At 38.1% G+C, this 15,780-nt stretch overlaps 1 protein-coding gene across 4 annotated transcripts in view; it reads right to left on the reverse strand.

Annotated features, from left to right (window-relative positions):
* Nucleotides 1-486: 486 nt before the first annotated feature.
* dennd1b (DENN/MADD domain containing 1B) overlaps nucleotides 487-15,780 on the reverse strand; it is an 80,588-nt gene continuing 65,294 nt past the window's right edge. For 3 of the 4 annotated variants that reach the window (XM_060876406.1, XM_060876415.1, XM_060876387.1), the window contains 8 exons: nucleotides 14,999-15,089; nucleotides 14,736-14,776; nucleotides 13,430-13,477; nucleotides 13,151-13,207; nucleotides 12,369-12,464; nucleotides 5,314-5,396; nucleotides 4,837-5,056; nucleotides 487-4,686 (listed from right to left, as the gene is read on the reverse strand). In XM_060876406.1, the coding sequence (XP_060732389.1) occupies nucleotides 4,147-4,686; nucleotides 4,837-5,056; nucleotides 5,314-5,396; nucleotides 12,369-12,464; nucleotides 13,151-13,207; nucleotides 13,430-13,477; nucleotides 14,736-14,776; nucleotides 14,999-15,089 (1,176 nt within the window). In that variant the 3' untranslated portion in view covers nucleotides 487-4,146. The remainder of the gene's footprint in view (nucleotides 4,687-4,836; nucleotides 5,057-5,313; nucleotides 5,397-12,368; nucleotides 12,465-13,150; nucleotides 13,208-13,429; nucleotides 13,478-14,735; nucleotides 14,777-14,998; nucleotides 15,090-15,780) is intronic. The other variant, XM_060876395.1, reaches the window with a different exon arrangement.

The raw sequence follows: 15,780 nt of genomic DNA on the forward strand, positions 1-15,780 counted from the left end.
GTTAGCTTTATGGTCTTTAATTCCTCCTGAAGTCTTCAAATTATTGCTGATAGTGTTGGGTCTGTGGTGAACTCAGAGATTACGATGACCCATTAGCTCCTCAGGAGCTCTCTGTTTCACTATTATAAACTGTTGTAGAAAGAACATAATTTACATTAATTCAATAATTCAAAATTTGTTTTTTTTTACTAGAAAATGAGGCATTTTTGCATATTAATGAGATTATACCAAATATTACAATACTTTTTTGCAAAATATATGTTAATATGTTGGAAACAAGTTAGACTATAAAGTGAAAAAAAAGCTTTCGTATATACTTCATTTTTTATAAGCAGTCAAAACAGAGAGGTCAATTTGACTCTGCGCTCCTAATTTGCATAGGAATGCAGACGAGGTCTGCAGAAGGGTTAATAAAGTTTCCTTAATTATGTTCTCAGAATTTTTTTAGAAGCCCTTCGCTGATGATTTAAAATATTATCCAAAAACTACCAGGCAAACAAAGACTCTTTAATGATGTGCATCAAATAATGTACAAACACACATACACTGAAAAATCGGGAGATGATCTGCTCACATCCCAGTTGTGTTGTTTAGACACATATTACTGAATATATTCAACATAAACAACCTAACTTGGAAAAATTATTACAGTTACTAGGCACTTTATTAGGAACCCAACAATTCATGCAGTTATACAATCAGCCAATAATGCGGCAGCAGCACAATGCATACTGTACAACCATGCAGATACAAGTCAGGAGCCTCAGATAATATTCACACCAAACAAAGAAAAAGTCACGGATCAGACTTTAACCGTGACATGGATGTGGATGTCAAATCTGATGTCTGGGATTTTCACTCCACAGTATATACAGGTGCATCTCAATAAAATAGAACGTCATGGAAAAGTTTGTTTCATTTATTTCAGTAATTCAACTCAAATAGTGAAACTCATGTATATAAATTCAGTACACACAGACTGAAGAAATTTATGTGTTTGGTTCTTTTAATTGTGATGATTTTGTCTCACATTTAACAAAAACCCATCTTAAAAAAATTTGAATACTTCATAAGACCAATAAAAAACATTTTTAGTGAATTGTTGGCCTTCTGGTAAGTTTGTTCAATTACTGTATATGTACTCAATACTTGGTTGGGGCTCCTTTTGCTTTAATTACTGCCTCAGTTCGGCACGGCATGGAGGTGATCAGTCTGTGGCACTTTTTTTAATGACTTTTTTTTTTTTACACATTGAAGACACTACATAAAAAATCATGGACATGTGAATCTACACAAATTATCAGATGTCCACTGAATTTAATTAATTATATAGTTAATTCAACCTGGCACTTTCCTTTAAGAGAAAAAATGAGGACACATCCAGTAAAAATCACTGTAAAAAAGCTCCTGTAATATATTGTAGAAAACGAACCCAGGACCCCAAGTATACTGTCTGTATAGGGCTTAATGCTATCCTTTGGCAAGCAATTTTACAAGTGTTTACATTTAGTAAAAGCTTTCATACTCAGAACAAAGATTCTCAAATAATATGACAGAGAAATAAAATAGTTTTTCTTTTAATAAAGCACATTCCTGAAACAGATTTTTTAGAAATAGATATAGCACTTGAAAAAAAAAAGGTAAGATGCATGCATTGTATGATGACAATCTAAAAAACAGTGTCTCTCAATTTTATTAAGATAACATCACCAGTTTTATCAAAGATGATATTTCCTTTTGAAAGGTTTTTGCTTCAAATCATCTGTGCATTAGATTCTACACATTTCTGGAACGTTGTTGGACAGAGGAACGCCGGTCGTCCTAAAGCTTTGTCCTCAGGTGGTATTTTTGATGATGGTTATGATAAGTGCTCAATTTCACATCATAGCATATGATGATTTATTATTTCATACTCATCAATGCACTCAGTGAGATTCCTTGTGTATGTGGGCAGAGTCATGCTGGGAGAGACATCAGGATAGAAGGGAACAAGTGTAATGTCATTTTGTCATTCTTAATAAAATACAGTATATATGAATGGAGGGATTGATTAAGGAACACCGTGAGTTACATACATTCAGTTAATAAGGCACACCCATACTGCATGAAGTTAATTAACCAAACTACTTTTCCCACTCAAATAATACTGAAACCTCTCACTAGAAAATGTCTTTCCTTATTCCGTAACAACAATTTTACTTTCCAAATAACACGTCTTACAATGGAAAAAAAAATAACAGAAAAATGTAGTACCTAATATCGTGCTGCTAGACTTTCGTTACTGACAGAAACCTTTATTTAGAGCAAACACCACCTTTCATTTTGTATAGCAGTAGTGGCTTGGTGATGTGTTTGAACTCTTAACTTTCCAACATTTTAGACATCTTTATGCATAAATAACTACTACTTTGAATTTTCAATACCAATAATGTGCACAAAGTTACAACAACAACAACAACAATGTTATTTAATGTTAAATGTTACAATGTTATTTATCATTCAGATATTTGGCTCTGTAGTTTTGCACTAAATAAATCGCACTCATAAATTGTAACTCATAAATTGTTTGTACGGATGTATACTGGTGTTCATAAAAATCCTACAATTTTGAAAAAAAAAAAAAATTATATATATATATATATATAATAAATAATCCTTAATCAAATCCTTCAGCTGAATATTTTCCATATTTCATAATAAAATCACTTTTTTATCATTAACATTATGTTCTGTAATATTTTTATTGGCACAGTATTGAGTCAAAATAATGTACACCAGTTTTTCAGGAGTTTTTGTAGGCATCACTGCATGCAAACCAGCTGTGTCAGGAACACGCTTGGTTATTTTACGGGTGATTAACTTTCATCGACATACACAAACAAATATGAAAGAGGAAAAAAAAAAACACCATTAAGTAATACCACTTTTACACGATCTGGGTCATAATATAGTAGAATATTTAGTTTTAATGTAAAAATTGAAACAATTCAGAATAACAATATCTAACAAACTCTGGCGGTAAACTATCACACAAATACAGGGTTTGATGACTTGACCATACAGAAAAAACCGTCCTGGCTACAGTGATGAGGAAACCAGGATTATGTTTTCACTATACATACCTGTGTTCACCTCCAGCTAAGCTGACGTGTCCTTTAGAGGCAAGTGTACTAAAAGAAAAATACAAGGCTTTCTTGTGCATTAGATGCTGTGCTGCAAAGGTCACAATGTATTTGAAGAAAACACCGACCTGAGAATGAGTCTTGGGAAACAAACCACACGTAAGTTGTAACAAAATGTGCTGTTACTTCTGAATTATACATTATAAATGTACACCACAACAACAACAAAAACCCCAACATAACTGAGGAGTAAGAATGACCTAAAGCTACAGACATCGAAGGCAGCATGAGTCCATAGAGCACAGAGATTCACGGTTAATGAACACTGCATAGTACCAGAAGCAAATCAGAAATACCTTTAAGGCGTGCTGTCTTGTTCAAAAATAGACTTTTGTAAAAATATATTATGTGGAATAAGCTCATTCTCTAAAAATTCAGATTTACAGTGATTAACTTAATTGTACCTGTTTGGAAGTGCAAATTACTGGCTTGGAATCACCTCACTCACGTACAGGAAGCGCTTAAACAGCGAATATACTGTACCCAGGATGAGCGGCCAGTCCATCACTGGGCACCGTGTGAACACACAGACACACTGAGCAATTCATTTAAACCTTAGATTGAATTTTCTGAATTATCTTTTTTGGAGGTTGGATGAAACTGGAGAAACTGGAGAACCCAAAAGAAACCCACACAGACAGGAAGAAAACGAACAAAACTCCACACAGTAACCAGAGCTCAGGATTAAACCAGGGATCCTGGAGCTGTGAGACAGAAATGCAACCCGCTGTGCTGCTGCTGTGCTTCCCCGTACGATCACCTATGATAACTAATCATTTTGCCAAACAAACTTTCCAATACCCATTTACAAAACAATTCTTAAACACAAGTAAAATTTAGTAAATGATACAAAAGGTAGCTCTGATACAGAATGATTATGGTGTACAGGAAAGAAAGGAAGAAGAAGGAGGGAGCTGAAATTCTCAGGCCTACGCTGTACTGTACTGTTGTGGTCTGGCATGGGTTACAAGTTAGAGTTCAAAGCCGCACTGAGACGACACTCAATTTCCTCCAGCAAGCCTTTTTCCTGAACCTTGGCCTCCCCTTCTTCTCTATTGCCTTTGTTTTCTATTTCCCAAGGAATAAGCAGTGAAGGCTGCCTGTTGCTTCCCCCTTGCTGTGAACGCTCTTGGTAGTGCCTCAGAGTCTCTTTGGATAGGACTTTCCTCCTCAGGCCACTGGAGCCCTCCGTCACCTGACTCTCTGGGCTCAGCTTCAGGTCCGAGGGAAGCTCTAGATAGACAGAAGGGCTGGCATTCGTACCCAATTTGCATGCCAGAGGCTGAGTGGGAGGCACCATAAGAGAATTCCTCATGTCTGAAATGGTCTCGCTGGGTTTTGTAGAATCTGGCAGCGAGCGGGTGCTGCACTGGCGACGAGGAGAAGGAGGGAGGTGCTTGCCATTGATGGCGCTGTCATCCTGCCCCATGTTCCATCCACTCTGATCTCCACTGGTGGCCGTGCCCACTTCACCAGTTTGAACTGGACTAGTCATAGATAGAGACTAAAGCAAATGCACATACCATATGACTTGTCAGTGTTAAAGGCTTTATATGAATTTGCTAAGAGAGAACAAAGCATACAATGTAAGATAATTATTCAATGACAATGTATATTAAAAAATATATATATACAAGGATTAAGCTTGCCTCACCGTGGTACAGCAGTCGAGCTCATCCATAGACCGGAAAAAGTCAAGGCTCTTGGCTGAGGAGAGCTTTGAACCATGATCTAACGTGGTGGTGCTGAGTGAATCTAGAATTTCTTCCAGCAAATTCATTTCACCTGTCTGACCTGCATCATGCTCGAATTCGCACGAGTCGTCACTGTCCTCCATGTAGAATGGCACTTCCTCACTGTCCTCAGAGGAGATTCTAAAGCCAAACACACACACACACACACACACACACACACACACACACATCAGGAAACATACCCATCTTCAGTAGAACAGAGGTCAATGTGAGATAAATAATGAACACCAGATGGCAGCATTGCTATAGCTAATGGATATTTTAAGCGGTCATACAATACCAGCTCACTGATTTCTTAATGAATATTTGTTTTTTAAAAAAAGCAAAAAAATTCCACATTTAAAACAAATGATAGTTAACTGCCAACAGTCCCTTACTTGCTGGCTGTGTCCAGTTCATCTTCCATGTCAATAGGATAGTCTGGAAAACTGATATACGTATGGTAGTTTTGATGCTGGTACTGAGAGAGAGAGAGAGAAAAAAAATATCTTTACCATTATTTTAATCATTTTTAGGCAGTATGGGAAGGACTGCAGTGGTACGTCATCTGTCCCGCGCAGCCGACTCTGAATGTTAATCCCTGAGCTTTGTAACACACCTGTGCAACACTTTTAATTGCCAAATTAAAGAAGTGAAGGTTTGTTAAACATGGCCCTATACTGTGGCTCAAGGCTTGGTGGACTGTCTTTAAATAGCATTCCCATGACACACAGACAAACACACACACACAAGCATGCACAGACACATACATGCACACACATCTATAAACAGTCACATTAATGGCTTCTTGCCACATTATCAAAGCAGACAGCTAAACTGGAGGTCATTTACAGTGTCCATGGTAGGAGACAGGAAACACGGTCCTGACAGATGTGTGTGTGTGTGGGGGGGTTTGATTGGCTTTGACCAGATGATGGCCAAACCACCAATTCATCTCATTTAAAGTGCACAGGCAGCAGTTGCAGAGGTCAAGTGGACTTGTGGTCTATAAGCCTTCCAAAAGGGTTAATCAGCACCGTTGGCAAAAAAAAATAAAAGATAGAAAGCGTGTGTGCCGGCCACTTAAGACCCTTAAATAAACAGGAACACATGTTGGGCTCTGATTACCCTGTTCACTGGTAGCTGGGAGCTATAATGAAAGTGATTACAGCAAAGTTTAGAACTCGAATTCTCCAAAAGGCTTTAAAGGATTCTTGCCAGGGCTGTAAATTTGGCCTGCGAGCCTCTCTAGCCTGGAGTGAAACGACTTGGTGCACCTGCAAAACTGTTACATTCATTTGCAGAGTGTTTATGAGAGATGGCGAAATTATTGAATGATCTTCAAGACTGCGAAAACCTTAACCTGGATCTTAGACCAAGGTGTCAGTGCCCCCTGGAAATCTGTAATTAAGAACATTTACACAAAATCTACAATTTAACAATTGAGAGCAATTCAGCATTTCTCTAGAAAGGCTGTCAGTCTCGAATAAAACTTATAGAACTACCCAAGACCTACTGAGGCTAAGGACGTGCCTTTAAAGTCCCCGTTCAGTCATTTTCCATCATTCTCACAAAAACACTGTTACTGAATTTAGCTGATTTATTTTCATATACTCTATTGGTATGATCATGCAGTTTCATTGGAGACAAAGAGAAAAGTGACTGAATCATGACATCTGTCCTTAAACTTACCGCCTCACTAAACAAAAGACATGGACCAAAATGGAAAAAAAATAAAATACAACTTACAAATAATACTTGCTCATTCTGTCTTTCATATTTTCCGTTTCATTTTTTTTCCATGGTGGATTGAAAGAGGCCAAGAAAAGGCACAGCAAAAGAAATAAAAGAATAATCGGTTTAAGCAATCAGACTTAGCCTGGCCAAAACCACTAGTATGAAATAAAACAAAAGAAAGCATGGGCATGTGCCTATTTGACTTGGTTATATATGCACTAAATCAGAAAGGACATATTGAGCTGCCACAGCTTGGTGTCTGCTGTGGAACTGTTCATATGTAACTGTTCATTCAGGTCCTGTTGGAAAATAGAGCCATGCTGAGTCTGAGTAATGCAAATCCGCTCACACTGGATTAGGTTTTTTCAATTCTATTCTATAAAATGGCATATTGTCAGTGCCAGAATGTGCATCCCTTCCATTTTTGTGCCTTTAAAGGACTGTCCTAACAATGAGATTTAACCTTGAGTCTTAATATGTATACTACTAATAATTCATCATTATTCTAATAGCAGTTGTTTTCATCAGCAGATCATTTTAGAGGCGATGTTGCAGGACTTTCCAATTCAGCCTGACAGAATAATAGCAAGACTCGTGTTATGTGTTTCACATGTCGATTTTAGACAGTCCGCTGATCTCATTGGCTTGGCAGGCATGCCTGAAAAACACAAACTCTCTCTTTCGGTGCCTTTTACGAGCCCATGCTGCAGCCAAACCTTTGACTGGATTATTCTGCAAAAGACACCTTCAAGAATATCAGAGGGAAGTGTTGTGGCACATCACATTTTAAAAGACAGCCTTCTTTAACTTGCTGTGTGTGTGTGTGTGTGTGTTTCAGAAGCATCCAGTAGATGGCAGTTTGGTTATGAATGAAACAATATTCCCATCCTAAGGGGTACAAAATTGTGCCAGCCACTAAAAAGCAGTGCATTCATCACACCATAGCCATGCAGATGTGCTGTTTGCTCTTCAGGTCACATGCAGGCGCCCAGTAGCCGAGAGCTCTCTCTCTATTTGTATGTCAATTTTTTTTGACAACCAACAAATCTGTCCCATCTCTGGCAGTCCTTCAGACTCACAATAAGACAATAGTTTTCACACCCCACAGAGACACATGCAACCATAACAATACACATTGAACAGCATGAAAGATAAATTTGAAATAAACAGCTGATGTAAAGGAGTCACGTTAAATTACTGCTTAAAACAACATTCCTCAGCATAAAAAAGCAGTCGCTTCAATGAGACATGAGTGACTAAAAGCTTCAAAATCTGTATATGTGTTTATTTAAAAGAGATGAGACAAAACATGGGGTTTAACACTTCTTTTTTTTAAAGTTTTGAATATGGATTTGAAGACTTGATGAAGACTAAACTGGTCTCTTAGTAAAAAGACGTTCGAGGATGAGTATAGAATCGTCGGACACATTAAACCGTAACAACAGACCTATGATCCGGTCACTACATAAAGCAGTATGGAAATGAAGTTGGAGGCCTAGGAGCTGCAAGCAGAGACACCTATGAATTATACACTACTTGAGCAGGGCTTTCTTTCATATGCAGAGCTGCTCAACTGGCTTTGGCTGAGGGGGATACATCTGCCCTTCTCATCCAGTGTGTGTGGTTGTGTACGTGTGTGCATGTGTGTACTCCTTCCCCAGAGGATGTGTGCCATATTCATAGCCATCACACACCCTCTCTCTCTCTCACACACACACACACACACACACACACTTCATTCAGAAGAAACAGGACCATGCAGACGAGCAGCAATCAGCTGCCCTGGGCTACAGCCCACGACACAGAAAGCCTTCCACTGGCATGCAGGCTGAGCCAGGAAACCTTTGTGTCACCTCCTTCAGCAGTCCCAGCAATTTATCATGCTAACCTTATTCATTCCTGCTGACCACATTAGGTAGGAAAATGCAAGTTTCCACAGTCACACAAACACACTCAAATATGCCTACATGATGCAAATATACTGTGAGAAACTAAAGAGACTACAATTATAATGTGAATCGGGCAAAACTTATTAATCAGAGATTTCCTTTGTAATAGTGCCTCTGCTGTGGAAGATGTATTAAACATGCAAAACACTTCATCCAGTCACAGCGTTGACTTCTTTGAAGATAATGATGACTGAACCGCACTGCTGATTGATTTAGCCATTGATCGTGCTGAGGGCCTTTGTGTCAACACCACTGCGTTATACACAAAAAACACACTTGCAGTGCTGGATATGACATCCTTTGTGTGGGGGTGTAAAGTCCCCAGGGCCCCGTTACTGTAGAGCTGAGCAGGGAAGGATGAGGGTGGCAGGGGGTCAGGCCTCTTTCTGAAAAGCCCTAATTGGAAGACCTCTGGCTCTACACCTTTTTGTACTGCTTATTCAATACCCACACCTACCTCCTCCCCCCGCCCCTGAACAGAGACCTCCTCCACACATATACACACACACACAATGACCAAGCTAATTAAAAGGGTGAAAGAATATGCAGTGATCAGATGAGATGAGCTTGGGTGTGAGGTCTGGCTCAGGTCTGAGCACTCTTCATTTGTCAGGATAAATGGAGATGGAATCATATCTAAAATATATAGCATACCTTCTTCTTGCTATTATTAATTATGTTATGTTAACCATTTCTAATGACACCACAGTAGAACCTGAATCTTCTAATTTCTGTATTGTATTTTTTTATTGAACCTCAAGTTAAAATAACAAAAACTGCCTGAGAAATCAGTTGCAAATGCAAGTCCATGTCGCACAGCCAAGCTCCATTAATGCCAATTTCCTTTTTAAATCACAGAAATTGAGGGTTATTTTAAGTGACCCAGCTATTATATATATATATATATATATATATATATATATATATATATATATATATATATATATATATATATATATATATATATATATATATATACATATACATACACACATATATATATATATATAATCTGGGTCACTTAAAATAACCCTCAATTTCTGTGGTTTATAAAGGAAATATATATATATATATATATATATATATATATACATGGGATCTAACTGAATTGCTCTTATTCAAGCTGAATAGATAAACACAAATACAGATACAAACAATAGACATAGTACGTTTGTGGATTTTCTTGATCTTTTTGTTGAGCCTTAAAGAACAGTTTAAGGGAAAACTACATCTCAAAAGCAGCTTCAGCAGAAAGACCAGAGTTTATTCTCAGTCTTTTTGTATGAAACACTGATTTGTGGTGTATATCTGCAGTGAAGTGGAACCTGACGAACCTGATCATAAATTTTATTACCATGATAATCAAAGGCAATTACTACTATTTGGTTTTCTCCTAAGCTAAACACTGTCTTTCCGAGTTCTAAAATAACACCATAAAATTTCCACATTTCTGAGCTGCATATCTTTGTTGTGATCTATTTTTTTTGTATTGTAAAAGCATCCATTTCACATGCGTTTCTTCGTTGAAGATTGTTGTCCAGATTGTTTAAAAAAAAAATGGTTTGGAAAATCGTATGACCATTAAAGGATTTTGAGATTTTATCCACCTTTATTCCAGATTTATAGAATTTTAAAAGCATGTCCATTGAAGTTCCTTCTGAATGGTCCAATCTAGTATCTGTCTTTTTCTGTCACCTGTAGCCTGTTTCTTTATCTAGTTTCTCATCACTGCTTGATTACTCAGACACATTAAATACAAGGAAGAAATTTCTACACAGTGTCTGGTCCAGCAGTTCAGTAATCAGGGTTCCTACAGGTTTCTTCGAGTTAAATTTAAGTCTTTTTAAGACCTTTTTAAGACCATTTATATAAAAAATTAATACCTATTTCACGCCCATACCAGCAAAGAAAAACAAAATCCTTGAACTTGTGTTCATTTATTTTTCAAATGTGGAATGGGTAAAAGATAAACCAAGCAGTGTGAAAAATAAAAACATTTCAGTAGGCCACAAGAAAGTTGTTTTTTAACTTGAGCTAGCTACTTATTTCATGCTGGGAATATGGGGAACTGAGAGACCCCTGAACAATAAACATCGAAAATCAGAACTCAACAATAAATTAAATTAAATTAAGAAACACAGTCAACTCCTTAGCTCTTCACTCAGGGCAGCAATGTCTTTATCAAGGACAGCCAGTTCCGTCAACTTCTCCTTATGGCCTCTCCGCAAGAGGTTGGACCTGTAGATCAGGTCAGTGTTGGTGTGGACCCAAAAGCTGTGCGCAGATCCACTCTAGTTGCGGCCATAGCTGGAGGGTCTGCAGCGCTAGCAGCAAGCTGGCTAACATTAGCTCCTGCTGCCACTTCAGGCACATTAGCAGATAGCTGGCTAACATTAGTTGGTTGAAACACGCAGGCGATGGAAGGAGTTTGTTTTTGTCCATTGAGAGCGTTTATGTGCTTGGACAACTTGGCATGAGACTCTAATGCCTTCATTCCCATTGTACCTAGCTGAATTCTTTTTTTGCATATGGTGCAAAACGCCTCAAAAACGTTGTTGTCCACTGGTTTTAACCAATGACGAAAAGAGTTTTTATCCAGCCACGCTTCATTAAATTTACCTCAGAATGAAATTGGTAGCTAGCTAACGTAAAAACTTTAAAAATATAACTGCGTGCGTCAGTCAACCTTTCCTGTGGAATGCTGAGATTTTCATTGATTTCTCGTGCGTCTCCTTTGCTTGTTGTGTTGTGTTGTAGTCTATGGCTGTGGTGTCGTAGCGCGTGATCTTCCTTTACTGAAGGCAACGCGTGTTCGCAGTATTTTGTACGGTGACCCGGGGCTGCGTTGCGTTCTCAATTATTGGTTCCGCCACTCTTTTATACTACGTCATTTAATCAAAATAATTGTGGTTGACAAATGAAACTTTTGAGGAAAATTACAATATGGAGAAGTTACATACAGCACAATTTTTAAGACCCAGACATCAAATTTCAAGACTTTTTAAAGACTTTTTAAGGTATTATTTCCAAATTAATAAATTCAATGCTTCTAAGACTTTTTAAGACCCCGTGGGAACCCTGAGTAATGTTCTGCAAATTACCATTTGATATCATAATTTGTGTTTTTCTCCAGCAGCCTTGTACATCCTCAGTGTTATAAGAACCTCACCCATGCCCTTTTTCACCCAATTTATCGAAATGCAAAAACAGATACAAAGAACTAAACAGATACTGATAATTCTAATAATAAAAGCCACTGACCCTCAAAAGTGGCAGTATAAGTGATCAGTGATGTCCTGTGGCCTATATGTGAAAGGAGTGTGGTAGGAATTGAGGCCGAATACTGTGCTGATTTGGTGCTGAGGCTTGGCAAGTATCACTGAGCTGCACACACACAGGCCCATGCACGTGCACACAGACACACACTCATGCACATACAGACACACGTGCATGTATAAACACACAGACACACAAAAGCAATTATCACACACAGACACATGCACAAGCTCCTGTTTCGACCACACAAGTACCAGAAAACCGATATACACGTCACACAGAGAGCCGGACATTGGCATAGAGACACACACAGGGATTCACACACAAATGTGCATGTGCGTGCGTGTGTTTCTGTTTGTGTGTGTGTGTTTGTGTGTGAGTGCGTTGTGCATGTGTGTGTGTCTGTGTTTGTGCATGTGTGCATGTGCATGTGTTTGTGTGTGTATGTGTCTGTGTGTGTGTGTGCGTGTTTGTAGTGTGTCTATACTCACACTCACCCTTCTCTTCTGGAGCCTTCTCGGTGAGAGACTTTTGGTGCTGGTGGGAGAACCTGTACAGTACAGACCTCCCTCCTCCTCCTCCGTGTCCTGCAGAAACACAATGATGTGCAGAAACAGACAGGAATACAGGCAGAAAAGACCATTAAGTATTTGTAGTGATGCTAAACCACTGACTAATGATAACTAAATAACAATAACAAGCATATTCACATAAACATAAATTTTGGTCATTCATGTATACGTGTATGACACACACACACGCACACACACATACACACTCTCACACACCTGCGCACTCACACACACACTCACTCACACACACACTCACTCACACACACACACACTCACTCACACACACACTCACTCACACACACACTCACTCACACACACACTCACTCACACACACACACACTCACTCACACACACACTCTCACACACCCGCGCACTCATACACCCGCGCACTCATACACACACACACACACACACACACCCGCGCACTCACACACACACACACACTCACTCACACACTCACTCACACACTCACTCACACACTCACTCACACACTCACTCACACACTCACTCACACACTCACTCACACACACACACACACACACTCTTACACATACAGTACACACACTCTCACACACTCGCGCACTCACACACACACACACACACACACACATCTAAAAGCAGAAAATAAATGGCAGCCTATGATCTGACACACACAGGTTAAATCATCTAACAGTGAAAAGCTGAAAATCTGAACATCTCACCTTAAGTTTCATCTTGTCCTTTACGCCACGTAAGCCTTTTTTTGCATGAACTTTTGCCTTTATGAACAAAAACAAGTGAATGTTTAGTTTACAGAAAATCTGAATGAAACTTAATTCTAACTATGTGAACACTAACACTAATCAGTGTACTCATGGTTATGGCATTAATGTAAGGCCCAGAATATTACGTGCTATAACAGAGAATATCTGTGTCACCGTCTGACCTGTTGTTGTTTAGCATTTAAAACAGAACTGACTCTGAATAGGAAGAAAACTTACGATCTTATAAGCAGATTTCACAGCTGGACTTGCTTTATTCACACCTCTCTGTGAAGGAAAAAAGTGATTGTTAATCAGAAAGTAGTCTGAATTTTTAGAGGCTGAGTGAAGCAGTGAACTCCTATTGTTATTGTAGGGATTTAATACTAATATCAATAATAATACTAACAATACTACTACTACTACTACTACTACTACTACTACTAATAATAATAATAATAATAATAATAATAATTGTATATCACATATATTATTATTATTATTATTATTATTATTTTTAACTAAAACCGAAGTGCACACCAACCCAACACTGGATACGATGAGGGAGGGTATAATAGGAAGGTATAATAAAGTCTCATGCCAGTCTTATAAAAACAGTAAACTGAAGGTATATAAAAGGTTTTGGAACAGCACCACCTACTGGTCATGAGTTATTAAAATTAGTTATTTTTGCTTAAAATGTGTAAAAACCTTTATGTTCCGTGTGGAATGCTGAGTCGAATAATCTTGGGCATCTAATTTGCTAAACAATAAATGTCCTTTTTCGTATGCTTCTTAATAAAGTGCTTGAACGTTGATAATTGTTGCTCACGGGTATATTTTGAAATAGTTATCTGACAAAAGATAATATAGTACAGTATGTAATTGACCATAACATAATTGATCTGACATGAGATATACAAATGTTACACTATTTAGAGCGTACATACATTTACTACACACTGTCCTTGCATTTTATCCGTCATACACACACTCACTCACTCGTTCACTCCCTCCCTTTTTCTCTCAACAGGAAATAACCTGACACTTGGAACAGCACTAGGCTAACGTGATAAAAGCCTAAATTTTTCGATCACGCGATGGAGTTTATGACTCAAATCCTGACCAGCAGGTCAGAGGTGAACGCGCTTTTTATAGCTACGTGTCAGTCAGGAGACATGAACTATGAGAGAGTGAAACCATTTGAAACTGGCACTCCAAAGGATTCATTTGGCATTACAGGGAAATGGAGAGAGAAAAGCAAGGCATATGGATAGGGAGGCTTCTCTCTTTTGTTCAGTCTATTGAGTAATGGCTGTGTTTCCTGCCAGAATCCATGTGTCATCTCAGATGACTGGCTGTCATATCGCATCAGTATCGTCTCAACATCTCAACTGTTCTGCCTACATTTTCTGTTTGCTGTGGCACGGACTGAATTTTACGTGGTTCGACTAAATCACTTAAGCATCGCTGAGCGTCAAATACGTTTCAGCCACCATACGTGATTAATGAGGTGAAATGAATTAATGAGTATTCTTTTGCTCACCTTCACAGTATGCATCCACTGTTGATAAGATCTAGAATTACCTGCAGATTAAAGAAGAATTAAATGACTCAACAAAAACCTAAATTACTCAGAAATTCTGCAAATCATCTACACATGTTGGTCATGTTACAATAAATATACTTTAATGTGATTTCTGGACCATACGTATACTGTTCTCCCCTTTTAACTTACAGGGATATTTCCAAACATAAAGGTGTTCTTTCTTTCTTTTTCCTACACCAAATAGAGGAAATCCCACTCACTTCCGCAAAAGCCCCCCTCTGTGATCTCTTCTTCAAAGACATCTGTGAAACCCCTTCCTTCATTTAATTTGGCCAGTCTGCCATCAATGAACTGCAACATAAATCACAGTATCACAGGTTATTAAAAGAGAGAGAGAGAGACAGAGAAAGAGAAAGAGAGAGAGAGAGAGAGAGAGAGAGAGAGAGAGTCAGTCTTCCGGACATATTCACTAAACTGTGTTCCTGTAATTTAGATCAGATGGAGGATTAACATGGCAGGCTAGCTTGTAGTGTCTGCAATGCTTTTGGGGAAATTGAACTTCCTGTAACTTTTCACAAAGAGGTCGTAAAACAGCATCCAATAAATTTGCTGGTTCTAACCAAGAGAGTGATGGGCTTAGATGACAAACATTACAATTGGCCCTAATTTTTTCAAGCTGGATACAAACAGATTTATTTGAAAAGCCTTCATTTACATTGTGCATTATGTATTCATTATTATATTCTTATTTCTTCGTCTTCTTCTTTTATCATTATTGTTATAATTATATTGATTTATTTCTTTTTTCTTCTCTTCTGTTTTTATACTTCTGTAAATCTGCTTTGAGACAATGTGAATTGTTAAAAGCGCAATGCAAATAAATCGAAATTGAAATTTACACAAAAAACTGAAAGTTTATGAAAATCCCGTCATTTTGGAAACTCTAGTTTGTGTCGATGTAAACTTTGATTTATGGGTTTCAATTCATAGAATTTGCAATAAAATAGCTTGTACGTTTAAATTGCACACACAAGTAAAACCA

Source organism: Tachysurus vachellii, chromosome 1, assembly GCF_030014155.1.
Source record: "Tachysurus vachellii isolate PV-2020 chromosome 1, HZAU_Pvac_v1, whole genome shotgun sequence".
Classification (NCBI taxonomy): domain Eukaryota; kingdom Metazoa; phylum Chordata; class Actinopteri; order Siluriformes; family Bagridae; genus Tachysurus; species Tachysurus vachellii.